At 49.0% G+C, this 21,369-nt stretch overlaps 1 protein-coding gene across 2 annotated transcripts in view; it reads right to left on the bottom strand.

Moving 5' to 3' along the window:
• Positions 1-4,117: 4,117 nt before the first annotated feature.
• The window catches only part of MARCO (macrophage receptor with collagenous structure), a 37,711-nt gene continuing 20,459 nt past the window's right edge, over positions 4,118-21,369 (bottom strand). Inside the window, exons 5-13 of one of the 2 annotated variants that reach the window (XM_004004749.5) lie at positions 18,792-18,998; positions 18,646-18,681; positions 18,071-18,169; positions 17,915-17,977; positions 8,189-8,233; positions 7,237-7,335; positions 6,688-6,732; positions 5,788-5,964; positions 4,118-4,409 (exon numbers count right to left, since the gene is read on the bottom strand). In XM_004004749.5, coding sequence (XP_004004798.3) covers positions 4,279-4,409; positions 5,788-5,964; positions 6,688-6,732; positions 7,237-7,335; positions 8,189-8,233; positions 17,915-17,977; positions 18,071-18,169; positions 18,646-18,681; positions 18,792-18,998 — 902 coding nt within the window. In that variant the 3' untranslated portion in view covers positions 4,118-4,278. The remainder of the gene's footprint in view (positions 4,410-5,787; positions 5,965-6,687; positions 6,733-7,236; positions 7,336-8,188; positions 8,234-17,914; positions 17,978-18,070; positions 18,170-18,645; positions 18,682-18,791; positions 18,999-21,369) is intronic. The other variant, XM_012139905.4, reaches the window with a different exon arrangement.

Here is a 21,369-nt window from a genome sequence, read left to right as displayed (position 1 = left end):
GGTCCTCCTATTCCATCATCTTGACCTTGACCTTAACTCATCATTTCAGTGAATCCTCACAAAAAATCTAAGAGGGGGAAGCTGTTACTAGTTTTTATTTTATAGATGAGGAAACTGGGACCCAGAGAGTTGCAATAATTTAATTGTGCAGGTGAAGGCCTGTTAAATGGCAACATTGGATTCTAACCCAGGATATTTGACTCCAGAACCTCAGTCCTGAGTTGCATTTCTAGAGCTAGATGCTGGGAAACTCTCTGTGCCTGCCTTGCCAGGCCAGTCATGGGGGTCTTGCACACAGAGGGTCCTTCAAGGGCCCTGCCATCTGTCACGCCCAGCCAGTATGCTTAATGCTGGTGTCTGTGCTGCTGGCCTCAGCCAGGGTCCAGCATCCCCAGGAAGGGGAAGCAGGAGGGAAGAGAGTGTTTTCAAGTGGACGGCAGTGTCACACAGAGGTCATGCCCAACATTTGGCGGCCCCAGGCCCCTAGCCTGCTCTCCAACGGTTGAGAATGCTGTCCTGCTAATTTTACCCAGTTCCTCTTCAGCCCCACAACTAGCCACCAGTCAGCCACAGCACCAGCATGCCACATGCTGCGGCCAAGTTCTGTGGTCACTGTGGTTCCAAAGGGGTTTCCTCAGCTTAGCTCAGCCGGAGAGCTAATCAGAGAACCCACTTGGCAGACGTGCAGGCAGCAACTCTCCTGCTGTGTGAATCCCCCTCTACTTCTTATTAGCTGCATGTAGTTCTCTTAGGCCATTATTGCTATATAACAAACCACCCCTAAACCTAGTGGCTTTCAACCACAACCATCTGTGATTACTTACGGATTTATGGGTTAGTCTTCTGATGTGGGCCAGGCTTGACCAGTCTCAGCTGGGCTCACTAACGTGACTGTGGCCAACTGTACGCTGACTCACGGATGATGACCTCAGCGGGGGCAATTGGGTCATGCTTCACACACTTCACACTCCTTCACATGCCTCCTCCATTAAGTTTAGCCGGGGTTAGTTTCATATCATGGTGGGAATTCCGAGAGAGATAGTGAAAGCCCTGCTTCCTGTTGAGAAGAGCAGCAGTCACGTTGCAAAGGCTATCAATAGAAAGATGGTGAACTGGAGCCAACATACCGCAGTGCCAAACCTCGCAGAGACTCAGTTTGCATACTTGTTAGGTGGGAATGGTGTCCCTTGTATCGTGCTGCTGTGGTGTGCTGTGTTCTTCGATGGGATAGTTGGTCAGGTGTGGCCTCAAGAGGGGACCCAGAAGAGTTGTAGGGATTACACTCACCAAGACAGAGTCCCTACAGGTTGAGAGGGGCCCCAGGGAGTGGGTCAGCCACTTAGCCGGGGAGCCAGGAGAGGGTGAAGACTCATGGACAAGGGTCTTCACTGGGGGGTCAGCATGGGGTACACAAGCAAACAGTGTGAGGGGATTTCATTGGTGCATTTGAATATCACTAGGTCACAGTCACTGTGGGTAGGGGGAGGAAGGGGAATTTGTGGCAGGGTCTCAGCTTATCACACCGGTGCACCTGATTACCTGGGCTGGAGCTCACAGCCTGTTTGTGGCGATGCTGAGACAGTGAGTGGGAAGATAGGATCTCTTAAAATTTACAATTCACCTTGCAAAACTTGGACCCCATTTTGTTTCAAAAGCTAATCTCCTAAAGTGTGAAAGGCCTAGTGACTAGATTTGCCTTTGGAGAAAATCTTCCTATTGAGGAACCACTGCACAACAAGGATACGTCTCTTGCCAGAGGAAAGACTGTGAAGCAATACCAATGTTGAAAAGCTAAGTACTCTGTTTAGCATTCCTTCAGCGAGCCAGTCAGAAAATATTTATCACCAGTTTGTTGTGTAAGAGACATTATGTAAGAGAAACTGAATGAACAAAGGGCTGGATGTAACAGAGGGGAAATGAAACATCAAGGCTGCAGGAAGACTTTGTGAGGTTGTCAGGGGCACAGCCTTGTAAGTCACGATGGTGAGTTTGCCCCACTGCCTAAGGGAATGGGGAGCCACTGAAAGATGTAAGCATGGAGCGGCATAGTGAGCTGTATGATTTCTAAAGATCTGTCGGGCCGCTGCCTGCAGAACGGATAGGTGGTTGGTGGAGCATGGTGGAGGAAAGAGACTGATTAGAAGCGCCAAGCCTCCAGGCCACGGGGCAGTGGCCTGGACCGTGAAGGTAGTAGCGATGGAGAGACCTGAGTGGACTGGAGAGACTTTTGGGAGGTAAAATACTTGGTGCCTGGTGGAGGCGTGACATCTGACACCCAGTTTCTGTCTTGAACACTGGATGGAGGGAGCAGGTTTTAGCTGCCGAACTTTGAGGTGCTAGCGTGGAGGCAGCTGACATATATGTAGCCAGAGCTCAGGAGAGAGGTCTTCACTGGAAGTATAGATTGGGGGGTCAACACCTAAGAGATGAAAACCAAAGCCATGGGAGGGAAATTTTGGGTGTGTTGAACCATGTCTTTCAGCTTTCTTGCTGGAGGAGGGGAGGGGTCGGGGGAGGTTGGTCCATTCTCTGTAAGGATTTTTTCAGTTCTGCCTATAAACTATTATTTGTTCCTGTGGAAAGATTGTGTGTGTGTGTGTGAGAGAGAGAGAGAGAGAGAGAGAAGAGCGCATGTATGCTCACACATCCCTAAGGGTGATGCAAGGGGTCCCCCAGGTAGGAACCAGTCCCACAGTCCATCACTCTTGGAGGAGGCAGATCGTGGGAAAGGAGATGAAAATGGGAGAGTTGGGCCTGATGCTGCAGGGAGAACCCTCCTCTATTTCTGTCTCCTCATCTTTCCCGCCTTCCCCAGGGAAGGGCAGGGGGCTTTCATAATACCCTTCCTTCCTGCTTGCTCTGCTCAGACCACCTGGACTTAAAACACTGTGACCAAGTCAGCCAGGCTTGGCTTTTGATAAGTTAAATGGAAAAAACTAGAAAACTGTTTCTGCTTTCCACTCTGCTTTCATGGTTCTTCTGTTTCTAAAGAGGTTCAGGAAGTCACTTTGAGATTCAGATGGGAGAGATGACCCCTCCTCTCTGTTTCAGGTTGGACCTGCTCTTGACTTTCCTTGTGGGTGGGTAGGTGGGGGACTTGTTAGGATAGAAGGAATGGGCAATAAGCTTTGAGAGATAAGGATGTTGATAAGACAGACAAGTTACATTTGTAAAGCATTACATCTTAGAACCCTGACAGGGCCTCCTTCCTCCCTGACCTTCCATTCTTCCATTCTGAAGTGTCAAGGAAACCTGCATCATTATAGAGGTTTCTGCCAAATTAAAACAACCAGCTTTCAAATCCTGGCCCCATCCCCCTCTCCGTGCCCAGGTCCAGAGAGCTCTCCCATCCCCCTGCAGCTCTGACCCTGGTGCTGATTTCTGAGCAGGTGCAGCCTCTGAAAGTGCAGACTGGGTCCTGGGTGGCTGGTTGAGCTCTTGAGGGAGGAAGCCCTGGGATGTCCGCTCCGTCTCCCAGTCCTTCCACTGCTCCTCCTGGGCTCTACCACTTACAAGTGCATGCAGGTGTGCTGAGTCGCATCAGTCCTGTCCGACTCTTTGCGACTCCATGGACTATAGCCCACCAGACTCCTCTGTCCATGGAATTCTTCAGGCAAGAATACTGGAGTGGGTTACCATGCCCTCCTCCAGCCGGATCTTCCCAACCAGGGATCAAATCCATGTCTCCCGTGGGTGAATAAAATGGAGGAAAGTTCCTGCATTTATGGAGCCCACATCCTAATGAGAACAAATTTTCATGCCCCTATGCTTAAAGGTACAGTTCCTATTTTCCATGCATCCTGGTGTCAACTACATGAGGTCTTTTCATTTGCTGGCGAGTAGCTCCAGTGCTGGGGGGACCATCCACTGCTGAGCAAAGAGGCTACATCTGATTGACTGAAGGGCTGGTCATGACTAATTCTGACAACAGGTGAGCCCCAGTTTCACCATGGAATTTCAGCCCCCATGTGCCCCAGTTCTGAGCTAAGATTCCACTGTCCCTGTGCACTGGGTGGGAGTGCGAGGAGCATGAGGACTCAATGAAAGGCTGTATGCATTGAGTGGATGCATCCCTGAGGGATAGGAGGGATGAGCTAGTCATTTCAGCCACAGCCAGTCAGTGCCAAGTAGCGCTTTGAGCTTTATTAGCTTTATTGAACCCACTTCAGAGGCTGTCAGCCACCCCTGGGAACCCCTCAGAGAGCACCACCTCCCTTCGTGGGCTGAGTGTCTTGGCTGTGGACACCTTGGGGGCAGAGTGGTGAGTGGACTGTGGGGTCAGCTGCAGTTCACGCCCGCATCCTCATTGTGGTTGCAGTTGTGAGAGCCCCAGCTGCTCTTGTTGCAGTCCCACAGGGTCCATTCTGACCCTGAACATGCAACATCATCCAGCCAGATGTTTCCAGAGCCTGGACACAGAGACAGCAAGGAGAGAGAGGAGTGTGGGATTAGGGTTCAAGCTGTGTGGTCCGTCTGTCCTCGGGGTCTTCCACAGGGAGCTAGACTGATCATTTCTCCTGCAACTGCCCAGGCCCACGGTGCGGACGACTGTTCTGCTCTCTTATGATGACTCTGCCTCTGTTCTGCTTTCTACCCTTTGATAGAGGTCTCATCCAAGTATTTAATATGTAATCCAAGCATGATTTGAAATCTCCTGAGGATCTCTCAGGGTTTGTCTCTTCCTTAAATGCCTTTGTAACCAGGTCATTCTCAGTTCCGAAGCATTCTACCTCCTTCAAACCCCGTTCCTTCTGATATAATCGATTTCAGATCAAGAGCTCAGAGAAATTACTGGCTTATTTGATTCCAGTAATTTACACTACAATGTGACAATCTATATAGGCTTAATCCGTGGGAGGAAATGTGTATTTTTAAGGAGTTTTATAATCCAACTAGACTCAGATTAAAAAATAGGTATGCATTTTGGTGGGGTGGAGGGGGAGGGGTAAGGGCAGAGAAGATTTGGGGGCGGGAGCAGGATAAACCAGCCTAGTGTCCTTGCCAGGTCAACTCTTGGTGGTTGTTGAGTTGTTTAGTTGCCAAGTTGCTTTTGCAACCCAATAGACTGTAGCCCATCAGGCTCCTCTGTCTATGGAATTTTCCAGGCAAGAATACTGGAGTGGGTTGCCAAGCCCTACTCCAGGGGACCTTCCTGACCAAGGGATCGAACACATGTCTCCTGCATTGGCAGGCAGGTTCTTTACCACTGAGCCACCAGGGAAGCACCCGTCTGCTTTTATGGCCAAAGAAAATGACCTTTTCCTGCAAAACATAGTTGAGTCTCCAGCACTCCAGGACATCTTTCCAAAACAGATTTTAGGAAACCCCTGCTCTGATTCACTGTCTCTTCCCTTCTCCTTGAAGATGATCAAGCTTGGGCTGCCCAGGCCTTTAGGCTCCAGAGAGCTGAGATGACCACTGTGCTTGCCTGCCCGACATCTTGGTTCTCCTGGCTTCCACCCCTCAGCTGTCCTTCAGAGAGCATCCCTCACAAACACTGTCGGACACGTGGCATTCTGGCTTTAGGGCTGGGTGGACAGCAGCTTCTGTCCCTGTGGAGGAAGAGAGCCTTCTTTCTCCTGGGGCTGCCAGCCAGAAGGTTGTAAGCTGGGGCCTTGAGTAGTGAAACTTTTCAGTTGCTTGAACCAATCCCTTTCTTTTAAGCCAACCATGATGAGTCACTTGCAACTGAAGGGTACCAACACCCTACCCAGGAGAGAAAGCTCACATCAACACCTCAAAAAAAAAAAAAAAAAAAGACTCCTGGTTGAGGACTGATTCACTCACCAGCTCCCACATTGTAGAGAGCACTTCCAGAGGAGTAACCCAGCATGCGGCAGAAGACAGTGGCATCTGAATTGTCCCAGTTGTCATCACAGATTGTCCCCCATGCACCATTATAGAAAACTTCAGCTCGGCCTCGGTTCCTAGAGCCGATAATCCGGACGGTTAACGAGGAGTCACCTGGATGGCAAAACACACGTGGGAGAGGTAAGGAGCAGCACAGGGCTTTGGGCAGATGCAGGTTCTGCCTTTTAATTTTTGGAAGTCCTATTGTTGTTGTTCAGTCACTAAGTCGTGTATGACTCTTTGCGACCCATGGACCGCAGTATGCCAGGCTTCCCTGTCCTTCACTGTCTCCCAGACTTTGCTTAAACTCATGTCCACTGAGTTGGTGATGCTACCTAACCATCTCATCCTCTGCCTCCCCCTTCTCTTTTTGCCTCGGAAGTCCTACAGTTAGGGAAAAGAAGTCTTCTGCTTGGCTGTCATCATAGCAGGAAGATCCCACGTTATGGCGCTGAGTGCCCAGCACTACCAGCGGCCTCTGTGCACTGAGGCTTGCAGGCGTGAGGCCAGAGAGGGAGGTGCCTCTGCAGCTGGCCTTGCAAATCCACCCTGCCATGTTTTGCTTGCGTGGTGGAGGGAACAAAGGGAGGAGGAAGAAGGGAGGAAGAGAGGGAGGGAATTGGGGATGGGGAAGAAGCGAGAAAAGAAGGGAGAGAGAGAAACTGTTACCTGTGGCTCTGTGACACGGGCAGGCTTATTCAAGGGACAGCCTTTTAGCTTTCCCCCAAAATGAGGAATCTCTCTGAGAACCAAGGCCTGTCCCCCAGAACACATACAACTTTCAAGTACAGAGTAGCCTCTATAACATACATTAAACAGAACAGAAATAGCAATTACCTTTTTGACCTTTTTCTCCCTTGGATCCTTGTGGCCCAGTAGCTCCTGCCATGAGGAGAAAAACCGCACAGTTTGAAGGAAACCAAGTCAGGAACCCCCTGTTCTCCTTTGCCAGCAGTGGGGAGGAGAGGTGGGGGTCAGACTCTCTCCTCCATCTTTGCCAGCCCCCTGGCATCATGGGGACTGGATATGCCATGATCTCCATGGTTGAGCAAGAAGAAATGGGCCTGAGCTACAGCAGGAAGGACTTGAGCTAGATTAGAGAAGGACATTCAAGAGGCATGGAGGGGGAGGTCTCTCCTGAGGTCAGTCACTGAGACTGTATGGTCTGGGGGCCTGGTTGGGCATCGTCCAGCACATTGTCTCCTGCTGCGCCGAGTGCCCAGCTGTGCCTTATTCACCTCTGTAAGCTCCGGGCCGAGGGCAACCCCAGCACAAGACTTCTCCGCAGAACCGCTAAGCCTCTCGCCTTCTGGTTCTGAAAACCACTCCCAACCCCTTATAACAGGCCTGTCCTTTGAACTCTTATGTCAGAAGCCGAGACCTTACCTCTCGATCCGGGCTCTCCCTTTTGGCCACTTGGTCCAGGTGCCCCCTTGAGGCCTCCCAGGCCCGGGCTTCCCTTCTCTCCCTTCATGCCTGCAAGGCCTGGGGAAGAGAGACCACTGCCATCAGATGTTCTGCTCTGCTTTCCAGGGGAAACTAACAGCCTTGGTGTTTAATGAATGAATTGTCCTGAAGGTCCCCCCACCCCTATCAGTGGGCTATTTGGATGGTCAGCCTTGGGGCAGGGGCAGAGTGTTGCCCCCGCCACCTTCCAGGTAAACTCTGGCTGGGGACAAGAGGGTGAAAATAGCCGACAGGATTCCAAAGTTGTTGGTCCTCATTGGGCCATTATGTGGAAGCCATTCTGGGAGAATTTGCTAGAACATTTCCAGGCCTCAATTTCCCTGTTAGTAAGTTAGAATAGGAAAAGAAAATCCACCTTAGTAGTAATAAAGACTGCTCAGGAAATGCGTCTGAGGAGTTTCGTTTTGGCTCCTTAGGGTGGGGCCGGCAAGAAGACTAGAAATGCTGTGTGTAGGGGTGGGGACTAACGAGGACTGTAATGATAGTCCTGTGAGAAGTAGCAGGAGAAGGGGGTGCCTTGAGGGCCAGTGTGAACAGGGAGATGGAGCAAAGAGACACAGGCCAGGCAACCACCTTGGGAACTGGAGAGAAACGTTGCTTAGCTCCACGGCGGCTATGCAGCCTGAATTCACTGCCATGCGGCAGCTCCTGGGGCTTCTTTACCGTTTTCTCTCGCAACTCCACCCCTTTAAACCCTTTCCCCTGGTTTATCATTGGAAGAGCCTGAGGCTTGAAAGACAGGCCCCTGGAGGCCCCTGTGCTCTGGTGGAAAGTTACTGCGGTTACAGCCCTGTTTTCAGGGTCAACAAAACCCGCCTCAGAGAGTCCTTCCAGTCATTATTGTGGAAAATTAAAATGAAGCCAACACTACCTGGAAATCCTGATTCTCCTTTTGTTCCTTTCTGTCCTTGAAGTCCTAAGATCAAAATACAGAAAAGGGACGAAGATAATAAAACTTAGATATTAAACACTTTTAATCTTAGACAACCTCTACCTTCTGTCTGATTAATGCGGATGGAAAGGTACATTGGTTCTCCTCGATTGTTTAAAGCCTCTTTAGCAGAGCATAAAAGCAGACAGATTGCAGATAAATGGGTACGTGTATTGGGGTGAAATAGAAACGTGGTGGGTGAAGGTCTGGATTAGGTGAACAGACCCCACACTCAGTAACTGGCCTTCTTTGTCCAGTAATAACCTGGCTTGATATCTATTCCTTCTTGTTGCAAAAGAAGGAAAAGATTGGAAAAAAGATTTTCTATTGGAAAAGAATTGAGAGATGTTTTGAAAATAAAGTTATTTTTATTTCTAAAAGACTGTGGAGGGGACTCAGTGGCCACTAGAAGCTCTGGGAGTCTCTCACTCTCAGTAGATATTCCGTAAGTCTATTCGTTTATTTCACTGTGGCCCCCACTGTAGCTAAACAGTTAGGCAGCTAAAGAGTCTCATGTCAAGAAAATGGAAAAATAACCACTGCAATTATTTGGGATGATCCTATTTGTAGTTCTGATGTGAAAGTTCCTCCCTCCTTCCCTCCCTTCCTTCCTCCATTCATCTCTTTATTCACTAACTTATGTAGAAGGCCCACTATTCCCAGCACCATGATGGGTCATTACTTATTGTGGGATAATAACCTATTGGTTTAGCAACTCCATGATCTCTCAGTTTCAGGGAAACAGGACTCTCCAAGACAATCACATAAACTTGGGGAAAGTAAAGCTCATTACTGATCATGAAGTAACAGTTTCTTGAGGGTAACAGTGGGATTGTACTTCCACCATGATCTTGACCGGGGTCGCTTCTAACAAGCCAGCTCGGCTTTAACCAAAAACCCACTCATTTGATGGTTACTAGGAACCAAGAAGAGCTCAGTTACTCTCACTGCCAATCACCTGGGGGACGCTCCTGCCTCCCACTTCAAATTCCTGGCTTTCCTGAGTACCCACTGTGTGCTGGTCAGTGGAGGGCAGAGGCGGGACCTGGCAGGCCTCTTCAGGATCCCTTCTTGGAATGATGAACAAGGAGTCCTGGCTCCTGGCCACCTTTCAGATGGCTAGCCTGAGGAGGAGGGTCAGAGGGCTGAGGAGCTAGGAGCTGCTGCTGCAGGCCTGGGCATTAAGGGAGGCTGGAAGGGCTGGAAAGATCTGAGAGAGCAACTAGTTTTGCCCCTCATTCTTGAGATGAGGACCAGTTCGAGTCTCAGAGAGCTTCTTCTAAAAGCTGGAGGAACCTTTGAGGTCAGCTGGCAGGCAGGCTGCAGCTCACCCCGGGCCAGCTGTGCTTCTTCTGGTCCCTCTGTTTGGAAAGTCTTACCCCTTTGGTCTCCTGGAGAACTGGATCAAGCCTGTGAAAGCTGCTATGATGCTAGATGTTGCCGACTATAAAACCTTCTCTGGCCTTGCCCATGGATGATGCGCTTCCTCCCAGGGCAGCACAGGACCCAGATAGCCTGGGTTTCATCTGCCTCTGCGACATTTAGTCCAGTTCCCTCTCCCTCAGCCTAACCTTTCTCCTCTGAGCTTCTGGTTGCCTCGGGCATGGTTATAAGACTGAAATGTAGTCACCTGTGTCAAGCCCTAAGCCTCGTGTCTGGCAAGTGGTGCCATGTGGACCTTGGGGAACCTTTTGGTACTTATATGTACTCCTCCTGGAGAAGGCAATGGCAACCCACTCCAGTACTCTTGCCGGGAAGGTGCCATGGATGGAGGAGCCTGGTAGGCTGCAGTCCACGGGATCGCTAGGAGTCGGACACGACTTCGCTTTCACTTTTCACTTTCATGCATAGGAGAAGGAAATGGCAACCCATTCCAGTATTCTTGCCTGGAGAATCCCAGGGACGGGAGAGCTGGGTGGGCTGCCATCTATGGGGTCGCACAGAGTCAGACACGACTGAAGTGACTTAGCAGCAGCATGTACTCCTCCAATGGGGAGCACCTGGGACCCTGGGGCTAAAGCCCCCACAGGAGCCCCAGCCTTGCTGCCTAGGAAGCACCCCAAAATGTTTGCTGTTGACCGTAAGTGGCCCAGCAGGGGCGGCAGGTGTGTCCTCTCTACTTAGATGTGTGCTTGGTTGTTCAGTTGTACCTGACTCTTTGTGACCCCATAGATTATATCCCATCAGGCTTCTCTGTCCCTGGGATTTCCCAGGCAAGAATACTGGAATAGATTTCCATTTCCTCCTCCAGGGGATCATCCTGACCAGGGATCAAACCTGCCTCTCCTACATTAGAGGGCAAATTCTTTAGTACTGAGCCACCTGGGAAGCTTACCCCTGTGATTACCTGCATCTGAATTGCAGATGTCAAGATTAGGGAGGAGAAACCACATTCAGAAACCTGTCTTTGGTAGTTAAATAGAAAAATGGTTCATATCTAGACTCTTGATCCCCTGTGTCTCATCCTAAAGGATGCCATATTGCACAAATCTTTACCTTAAGAACCTGTCCCTAGAGGCAAGGTTGAAGCCACCTCACACTGTGATCCCTCCTGATTGCCTCCCCACTACCTAAGAAGGCTCCAAAGCACCAAACAACAAATGTCTTGTACAAACAGGAGCCCTAGGTAAGCCCTGGTTCACTAGGTCCATGGTCCCCGAGGCCTGACTCTCCCACCTCATTTCTCACACCCTCCCCCAGCCCCTCACCTCTTAGAGACTAAGCATCTGCTCCTGAATGCGCTGTGCTGGACACTCTGTCAGGGGCTTCACATGCATCTCTCAGCTGCCCTGCTAGGTTGTGCCATTTCCCTTTTTATAGAGGAGGATATCTACACTCGAAGATGCGAGGTGATTTATCCCAGGTCACACAGAGAGGGAGTGGTGAAGTTAGATTTGGGAACCAGGGTTGGCCTTCCACTGGGCACTGTGGCTGCCTGTTCTACCAGCGTGCCAGCTTACTCCCGCCTGGAGTTTCACATGGGCGCTCCATTGGATTCCAAAGACTTTCAGTAGCCTTGGGCCATTCCTTACTCCTAAATGAGTAGTCAAACTACAGTGAACATCAGAGTCACCTGTACAAGGTTTGTTAAAAACTTTCTGGGACTTTTCTGGTGTCCAGTGACTAAGACTCTGAGCTCCCAATGCAGGGGCCCTGAGTTCAATCCCTGGTCAGGGAACTAGATCCCACATGCCACACTGAGAGTTTGCATGCTACAACTAAGACCAAGCGCAGCCAAATAAATAAATAAATAAAAAGATTTAAGAACACTCCTCCCTTACATTTCTAAAAACAAACGAAAAACAACTTGCTAAGCTTCACTCCAGAGTTTCCGATTCCGTGCATCTGGTTTGGGCATCTGAGACTCTGTGTTTTTAATAAGTTTCCAGGTATTGCTGACGCTGCTAGTCCAGGAATCAAGGTTTGAGTAACCACTTCCCTAAACACATCCCACTCAGTCTTTAGGGACCAGCTCACAGCTCAGCTCCTCCAAGAAGACTTCCTGTCTCTAAAGAACCAACGACCCCCTCCCCTGGCTGAACTCTCATGGAACCCACTGGCCCTTGATAAAATGCCCTCTAAGAAATGTATAATAGGTATAAATAGATATATAACAGGTGTAGGTTTTATCTTCATAACTCCCCTCTTCAAGGGGAGAACACTGGAATTGAGTTTTGTGTGATTTCTCTCCAGGCCTCCCTCGACTCTGAGAGGGTGCTCACTGAGTTACTGTGCATGGATCCAAGGACTAGTAATTACTTTGCTATAATTCAAGGTGATATCCTGATTGGATCAGGGAGAAGGAGAAATGGCTGAAAAACAGAAGTGCATGTTTAGAAATGCGTGTTGTAAGCCTACACGGCAAGGGAAGGAATGCTGTTTGTCCTCTTAACCATAAGCAAACTAGGATTCCCTGGGTGTCACAGGCTCAAGCTGAAAGGGCCCCAAATGTTTATTTGCAAGGTGCTTATTTAGAGACATAATTTTCTCCCAAGAAAATAGTTTAGTTGAAAAGCACAAGCCTTCGTATTGTTTCATGTTCAGCTGGTGCTCTGCCTAACATCTTTCCCTTCAATCAGGGAAAATTGCTTGTTTCAAATCCAGAATGCTGGCGAATTGTCAGGGAGCTGGGTATTATTCTAGACCTTTCCCCATACTCCAGAGAGGAGCAAACCAAGGCCTTGCAAGGTCCAATATCAACCTATCATCACCTAGCTAGATGACAAGTCCAACATAACACACAGGCCTACTGACTCTGATTTAATGTAGAAATTTCCAGTACATTGGGAAACTTCCTTAAATACCATCCCAACTTACAGGCTAAGTGCAGCCTGGCAAACTTATGGTTAATTTATTAACGAACAACTTAGAGTTGTATGATAAGAAGTCAGATGGTAGATAGGGAACCCCAAACTGGGACACATGTAGACTTCTACAGATGTCTCTAAGAAACTTACAGGAAAATGAGGAATAATCTGTGGCAATTTAGTAATATGAGTTGGGAGAATTTAACAAATTCTTAGATTAACTCAATACTTATACATGGGGAATGAAATTAGCTGAGAAATTGTATTCATGATATAATGCTCAGTTGCTATTATGGATTATTCTTTGCTACTTTAAAAGTAAAACACATCTTAAAATACAGATTTTAAGGAACTAGATTTCAAGTTATTGGCACATTGGCTTAGTCTCCAAAGAAACATAAAAGGACACAGAAAATTCAGATTCTTATTATGTTTTAGACATTAGTACTGTTGAGATGCAGAAATTTTTATCAGATTGGGATTTTGGAGCTTAAATGTTTTGGCTGCTTCTACTATGACCAACCTAGACAGCATATTCAAAAGCAGAGACATTACTTTGCCAACAAAGGTCCGTCTAGTCAAGGCTATGGTTTTTCCTGTGGTGATGTATGGATGTGAGAGTTGGACTGTGAAGAAAGTTGAGTGCCGAAGAATTGATGCTTTTGAACTGTGGTGTTGGAGAAGACTCTTGAGAGTCCCTTGGACTGCAAGGAGATCCAACCAGTCCATTCTGAAGGAGATCAGCCCTGGGTGTTCTTTGGAAGGAATGATGCTAAAGCTGAAACGCCAGTACTTTGGCCACCTCATGAGAAGAGTTGACTCATTGGAAAAGACTCTGATGCTGGGAGTGATTAGGGGCAGGAGGAGAAGGGGATGACAGCGGATGAGATGGCTGGATGGCATCACTGACTCAATGCACATGAGTTTGAGTGAACTCCGGGAGTTGGTGATGGACAGGGAGGCCTGGTGTGCTGCAGTTCACGGGGTCACAAAGAGTCGGACACGACTGAGCGACTGAACTGAATTGAACTGAACTGAACATCATTTCACGAGATGGGGAGGTAGAAAGAGAAATGCCATGATCATAAGCTGAAGTGAGCCCTTCCTTATTTCCAAATTAAATTTACTTTCCAAAATGGCTAAAGGATTTAGAGCTAAAATTAGTTTTGTTGTGGATTTTCTTTTTCCCCAAAGTGAAGTGATTTTGCAATCATTTGAAAGATCAAAGGTTAGCAAACACCAAGTTTTGGGGGTTTGTGAATGGTGAAAGGAACTACCATTAGAAAAATTTCTTCTCAGTGATAATGTCTTACCTTAAATATGAGCTATGCAATCTATCTTCCCAACAGAATGGAAGGAGCCTCTTCTTTGCCATCTTTAATCTGACATGGCTCCTCTTTCTCAAGGGGTGTGAACACGGGGAAATATTCCACCAGAATGGGTTGGAGTGTGGTTATTGAGTGTTTAAAACAGTAGGAAAATTTGGTGACTAAACTAGGATTGACCCATCTACTGTGAGGTGGAAAATATGGGCAACTCTGATCTCTCTGTGTCCTACACTCTATGCCATTCTATACAACAAAATTTAGAAAAGCACCATTTTGGAATCAGACTCTGGGATTAAATCTCAGACTCAGTGTATATTAACTATGAGATCCCAAGGAAAGGTTTTACTTTCTGGGAGCCTTTACTTCCTCAGCTGTAAGGTAGGTTTGGTGAATCTCAGCTGCATGGGTGGGTGCACTAAGGTTATGGGAGTAAAGGCCCAAAGAGAGTACCTGGCTTAGAGGTGTCATTAATAATAAACAGACCTCTTTCTTTTGGTAATTAATGCACAATAATGGGGCTTCCCAGGTGGCTCAGTGGTAAAGAAACCACCTGCCAATGCAGGAGACACAGGTTTGATTCCTGGGTTGGGAAGATCCCCTGGAGTAGGAAATGGCAACCCACTCCAGTCTTCTTGCTTATGGACAGAGGAGCCTGGTCACTGAAGTCCATGGGGTGGCAAAGAGTCAGACACAACTGAGCAACTGGGCCTACATGCACAAAAATGAGATCTAGCTGTCACCTAGGTTGAGTCAAGGGACCATAATTTCTCTGTTTTTAATCCCATGCAGCTGGATATTCTCCTGTGAGATTGATGATTTTATTTACAAAATGGGAAATACATCATTTGAAAAACTGCCTTGATATAATCAAAACTGAACAAATACTGCAGCATCTCTAGCTTGGGGAACACCAACATCCTGACATTGACAAATAGGAATTGCTTTCCATGATGAGAAGATCTGGCTCCCACCCTCCCTCCCTTCTCCCACTTCAGAAATCTGAGCTCTCCAAAAGTCCATTAACCCATGACTTCAGGATGATACACAGCCCTGGCTACAACTAGTTAGATTATGGTCCCATGAGAACTCCTTCCCGAGCTGTCTATGTAGACCATTGGCTACTTGATCCAGGGAAATGTTTGGATTTGAGTGGGAAACCTTTGCAATTTGGAATAAATTATGATCATCACACACCCCAAATTGAAAATGCAATTCATCGTGTTTACTTGAGCAGCTGGAGTTAAGGAATAACCCTTAGAATTTTCCAGATTTGGTATTCATCACTAGGCTTGGTTGATGGAAGTTCCCATAAAGGTGCCCACCTAATATGCATGTGTGCGTGCTAAGTTGCTTTAGCCATGTTTGACTTTTTGTGACCCTATGGACTGTAGCCCGCCAGGCTCCTCTGTTCATGGGATTCTTCAGATCAGAATACTGGAGTGGGTTGTCATGCCTTCCTCCAGGGGCTCTTCCCAGCCCAGGGAGAGAACCTGCATCTCTTATGTGTCCTGCATTGGCGGGCAGCTTCTTTATCACTAGCACCCCCAGGGGACTTGGTAATGGAGTTAAAATGATTCCCAGTCAACCAAAAGTGTCTGTGGGATCTTGGGGTGGGATCATGGGTAAATAACAAAGAACTATAACAGGGTCTGAAAGCCCTATGTTTCCTTCTAAGAGTGGAAGAAGCTGCTGAAGCTTCTGCTCTGAGACTTCCAGGACTTGGGTAGAGGGAGAAGGTGCTCCTTATCAGACTGCCCTGATGGGGTAGGGGTGCTCTCAGGTTGCTTGAAGGAAAAGGCAGCATGATAAAGTGTAATGGATGAGGCCCCAAGGGTGAGTCAGCCAGGTCTGGATTCCAACCCTAGCTGCATCTCTTACTGTGAAGCAGCTCTAACAAACAAGAGTGTTGATCCTGTTGAGCTATCATGAAAATGCTCTTTGAGTTTTAGGACTCAAATCCTCCCAGGATGCAGAGTGCAAAGAAGATTCCCCACCTTTGGACAGTGGGAGACACAGGCTGGGGACCTGGGACGTGGGTGCAGTGCTGCCTGTGTGTAAAATCTTGTTTTATCACCATACTCTTGCTTAGTCAAGAATCACTAGTCTGGCAAAGGTGGGATGGGGTGCAGGGGCTCCCCCCAAAATTTATAACTGAGGGAGAAAAGCCAACATCTCCATGAAGCCAAGCAGAAAACTCAGGGGTAAGACATCTTTAGGCCTCATAATCAGAAATCCTAAGATCTGGGGTCAGGGAAGAGAGAAGTATAAGACCAGAAAGAAGCAGACAATAAATTGGGGTCGCCTGACCACTACACCCACATGGAGCCTGGAAGGCGAGACTTTGCTGACAGCCTTCGGTGGCATCCATATGGGATTGGGTAGCAGAGCCCCTGACCCACCATCTGTGAAAAGGATAGCATCTTTGAAGATGGATGGGTTAGAAGGACAGTGTATATAGGAGTCACCTCTGCCAGGGCTCCTGACAACCTTCAGGGGAACCCAAAGGTCAAAGGCCCAGAGTCCCAGGCTCAGAAAGTGGCCTGCCCAGCTCTCTGGCCAGAGCTTTCTGAACCTCCACCACATCCCAGACCTGGACTCAAGGGATGCCAACCTACAGAGCCCTCCCGCACCTTCCAAGACGTCACCTGCTCTGTTCCCTTTCTCTAGACATGTCTTCCTCTCTCCATCTGGCCAAGCCCTATTCATCCTCTATGACTCAGCTCCAGCTCTTCCATCACTCCTGCAAGATGCTATACTTTGCTACCCACACGAGGGGCCACTGTGACCTTGAAGATTTGGACAGAGTCAAGTCACATCTGTTTAAAAAAAAAAATCAATCAATTCATTGACCACTTGATCAATGAAAAATGAGAGGGCCTGCCCCTGGTGTGGGTTTCTAACATGGCTCTTGGATGAAGGCATCCAGGTTGCCTAACTCAAGTATAACCTTCTGCACTTGCCGTGACTGTCCACAGACATCCTTGGAAGATGCCCAGCCCTTTCTCAACCTGCACTGGCCACAACACCTCCTGGCCTGCACCTGGCTTCCTAAATGGCACATGGCACTCCTCCACGTAAAACACTCAGCAGAGTGTGCCTGACGCCATCTGACAACAGCCTGTCTGCCTGTCTCCTGCACCAGCCTGCATGTCTGAGGGCAGGAACCAGGTCTTATGTGTCTTGGAGGCCCAACACTTTCTAGACTATCCAGTGGACCAGATTTTCTAGACCATCATGGGTGCCTGGACTTACTTAGTGACTAGCAAAGTTAGCAGTTGTTTATAAAGCAGACCATATTGGTAGGATGGTTTATAACCTCGACTAAATTGGCCTAACAGCTTATGACTTGACTAAGTTGGTGTGATGGTTCATGAACTAGTCTCTGTGAGTTGGGTAACTGTGGGTCACTCCTTTCAGTCTGGGCCCCCCTGGGAGAATGTGCAATTTCAGTTTTTTGACAAAGTGAAATCGCTCAGTCGTGTCCGATTCTTTGTGACCCCATGGACTGTAACCTACCAGGCTTCTCCATCCATGGGATTTCCCAGGCAAGAGTACTGGAGTGGGTTGACATTTCCTTCTCCAGGGAATCTTCCCAACCCAGGGATTGAACCCAGGTCTCCCGGATTGCAGGCCCACCAGGGTTTTTGACAACTGCTGCCCAAATCCAGAGCCCTGACACTTGGGGCCCCACCTCAGATCAATGGGAGAGAGCGGGCTCTACATGCACAGCTGGAAGGCAGGCCAGGAGACAGTGCGAGCAAGGTGCCCACCCCCCTCCTGTTTGACAGTGGAGATTTGACAGTGGCATTCAAGGTCTTCATGGACTCTGGGCAGAGAAAAACAGCCATAGGGCCTTGGACTCAAAGGGCTCTGGCAGAAGAAGGTGCCCTTCTTAATCCAGAGGCTTCGGGGGCCAGAGCACAGGAGACCTCTGCCTTCTTCTGATGGCCCTGCTTGGAAGTAGTCCTCCTCCGTGTCCATCACTGACACCCAGCAACTCCACTTTCCCACCTACCTACAGCCTTTGTTACCTGTGTCCCCCTTGCTTCCTTTTACGCCTTCAACTCCTGGTCTCCCGGGCATCCCTGGTGGTCCTGGACAACAGATAACACAGAGAGTGTAAGGGCTGGGCTGGGTGGGTCTCCAGACATCACTCCCCCCACCCACCACAGGAGCCAGGACCTCACCTATCGGCCCAGTGGGGCCAGTGCTGCCAGTCTCACCCTTGGCACCTGGGGATCCCGCAGCTCCTGGAAAGCCTGGAAGACCCTTCACTCCAGGTGGTCCTGAAAGCAAAGTCGTGAATAGAAGGCTGGGGGTGGTTGGTAGAGGGCCTGGCTGCCTATGCTTTCAACACACCTCTGTTCTCTGCAGTGGCACATGCATCTCTTAACATCTTAAATGTTCCCTGGGCAGCTTAAAAGATCTCTCTTTAGAAGCCTTAAACTAGCCCTATTAGTGGGAGGAAAATTACAGTCTCAGCAATTTATTAATTTATTTCCATTCACTGCTGCAGGGTTTGAAGCTTATGGACTTACACAGAACTCTGGGTGTGAGCGTCTGGCTTCACAAGCCTGAGCAGCAGAGTGAAGAGAAGCTCTCAAAAAGAATATCAATTAGGCCTGCCCTCTGAATGCTGCTCTGTTCCTCTTAAGGATGGGCCAGGTTTTACAAAATCTCAGAGGCTCTGGGCTAATATTACAGTCAAATACAAGACAGGGACAGTGGTACCTGGAATGATGCCCATTCCTACAACTCTTACCTTGATCACCTTTGATTCCAGGAATTCCAGCCAATCCTAAAATACAGAAGGATTTTTAGGGATTGTATTTTTACCCTCTAGCTTCAGCCTGTGAGACAAAAGGGGAACACCCACAGGGCATTAGCCCTGCCAGTGCAGACTCTTACCTGGGGAACCTGGCTTTCCTGAGTCACCTTTATCCCCCCGAGCTCCGGGGGGTCCCATGACCCCCATGTCTCCTTTCATGCCCACGTCTCCTTTCATGCCCACGTCTCCTTTCATGCCCACGTCTCCTTTCATGCCCACGTCTCCTTTCATGCCCACGTCTCCTTTCATGCCCATGTTTCCTTTCATGCCCATGTCTCCTTTTCTTCCTGAAAAACCAAGAAGTTGTGGTCAGACATGGGGGGAGGGTGGGGCTTCCCTGGTGACTCAGTAGTTAAAGAATCTGCCTGCAGTGCAGGAGACCCAGTTTCGATCCCTGGGTTAGGAAGATCCCTGGAGAAGGAAATGGCAACCCACTCCAGTATTCTTGCCTGGAGAATCCCATGGACAGAGGAGCCTGGCAGTTTACAGTCCATGGGATCATGAAGAGTCAGACACAACTTAGCAATCACCACCACCATGGGAGGAGGGCAAGCCAGGCCACCACATCCAACTCTGATACTTCCTGTCCCACTCAAATTCCAAACTCAGACTTCTTGAACTCCTTGGTGCCCAGAAGTAGAAGATACAATGACTGCCCTCAAGGAGCACACCACCTTGCCCAGAGACCAGGCATAAACTTATAAAAAATGGATGAGAGGACCTGGCCTGGCTGATGGGAAGTGGAAGGTCCCAGAAGCTGAGCTCTCCATCAGTATTGCCTGGCTTATTTCAGTGCCTGAATTTGGAGAACTATTTTTTTAAACTTCGCAAACAGAATTCTGAATATTCCAGAAAGCAGATTTGAAGTGCTGAGAGCAGAAGTTTGAGGTGCTGATGGAGAGAAAATTATCACAGCAGCACTTATCCCGCCAGTGGCTCAGACACAGGCTTGCCTGGTGGCCAAGGTTTCACATTTTCCACTTGGCATCAGTATTCCGAGCTTGCCCCCGTCTATGCTCTCCTCTGTCCTCCGTCACTCCCTCCTCCTTCCTGCCGCTGCTCAGAGCGTTATCAATCAAGGGAGGCTTCTCACTGGGCAGGGCTCGACAACCCCTTTCCGAACCTGCCAGCCACGCATAAAGGGCCTGCTCATTGGTACCCACTGGCTGAGGAAGCCTGGTGAGGTCCCACCATCAGCAGAGCCCCACTCCTAGCAACTCCCTCAGGGGGCAGGACTGGCTCGTTAAGATGGAATTAGGTTAAAGGGCTCTATTCCATTATTTTCATGATTTCAGAGCTGGAGGGAGAAGGAAATGGCAACCCACTCCAGCATTCTTGCCTAGAGAATCCTGTGGACAGAGGAGCCTGGTCGGCTGCTGTCCCTAGGGTCACATAGAGTCGGACACGCCTGAAGCGACTTAGCACCCATGCATGCTTTGGAAAAGGAAATGGCAACCCACTCCAGTGTTCTTGCCTGGAGAATCCCAGGGACGGAGGAGCCTGGTGGGCTGCCATCTATGGGGTCGCACAGAGTCAGACACAACTAAAGCGACTTAGCAGCAGCAGCAGCAGCAGAGCTGGAGAGAACGCAGAAAGGCCCTGGCCTCCTCTCTAATGAATCAGGAAAGTGAGCAAAGTGGTCTTGAGTGGAGGCAAAGAAGCGACTGCCGCACAGAACTCTCTGGATCTAAGATTTGAGAGATGTTAGGTGTAAGTCTTGAGAACAAGATTCTTTGAGGTGATTAGGATACTTAGAGAATGATTATTCCTTGAAGGAAGACAAAACAGCCATAGAGACCTTGATTACAATTGAAGTCCCTTACAACTGCCTCAGATGCAAAGAGCAAACAAGATTTCCGTCCTTCAGAGCATCCACTTGAGCAGAAGGGCCAAAAGGCTAGGACAATGCAAGGAATTATTTCCCTGAGGCATTTGTTCATGCCCTGCTGCTCTGGGCCAGTCAGGGTCATCACGATAAGGCAACTGTGTGACTGTATGAGGTTTCTTTTCTCTTTCTTTGCTCTCCCACGCAGTTTTCAAGATCTTAGTTCCCCAACCAGGGACTGAACCCCAAGAGAATGGAGTCCTCACCACTGAACTGCCAGGGAAGTTCCTGTATGAGGTTTCTTGAAACGGGTGTGGGCCTGAGTGTGTGTTGCGATGACTTCCGTGTCTCCATAAAGAGGACCACCTTGAGAAGCAAAGTAGTACTGGTGAAAGTACCAGAATCTGGCACCAGCTGAGGAATCACAGCTACCTCTGACTTCAGAACCTCCCCATCATCACAGCTAAAGGTGGAGTGGAGACTGACATGATCCCCTGGAACCTCATTACAGTGGTATTACCCATCTTCTGGGACAAAGAGGGGAAAACCTTAGTACTCAATACTGCAGGGGCGGGTCCCACTTGGTCTGCTAACCCCATCTGGGGGCAGTGGATTGGGCAAACAGTGGGTAATTTGGGAAGAGGAGTCCTGATTTCTGAAGACGTGAAGCCGATGCATTTCCTCTCGCCAGCTGCAGGGCTCCCAGCCCCGAGCCTGAGTGTGGCAGTGGGTGAGTGTGAGGTGGGAAGCAGTGTGGTTCAGAGTCCACAGGCAAAGGCTTGGCTCTCATTCATCCCCTCTCTGGGGCTGCTGGGGCCACCTTGAGAAAGTCT

This window comes from Ovis aries, chromosome 2 (genome assembly GCF_016772045.2).
Source record: "Ovis aries strain OAR_USU_Benz2616 breed Rambouillet chromosome 2, ARS-UI_Ramb_v3.0, whole genome shotgun sequence".
Lineage (NCBI taxonomy): Eukaryota > Metazoa > Chordata > Mammalia > Artiodactyla > Bovidae > Ovis > Ovis aries.
Note: the sequence above shows the minus strand (reverse complement) of the source record. Positions and strands in the feature narration are given on the sequence as shown.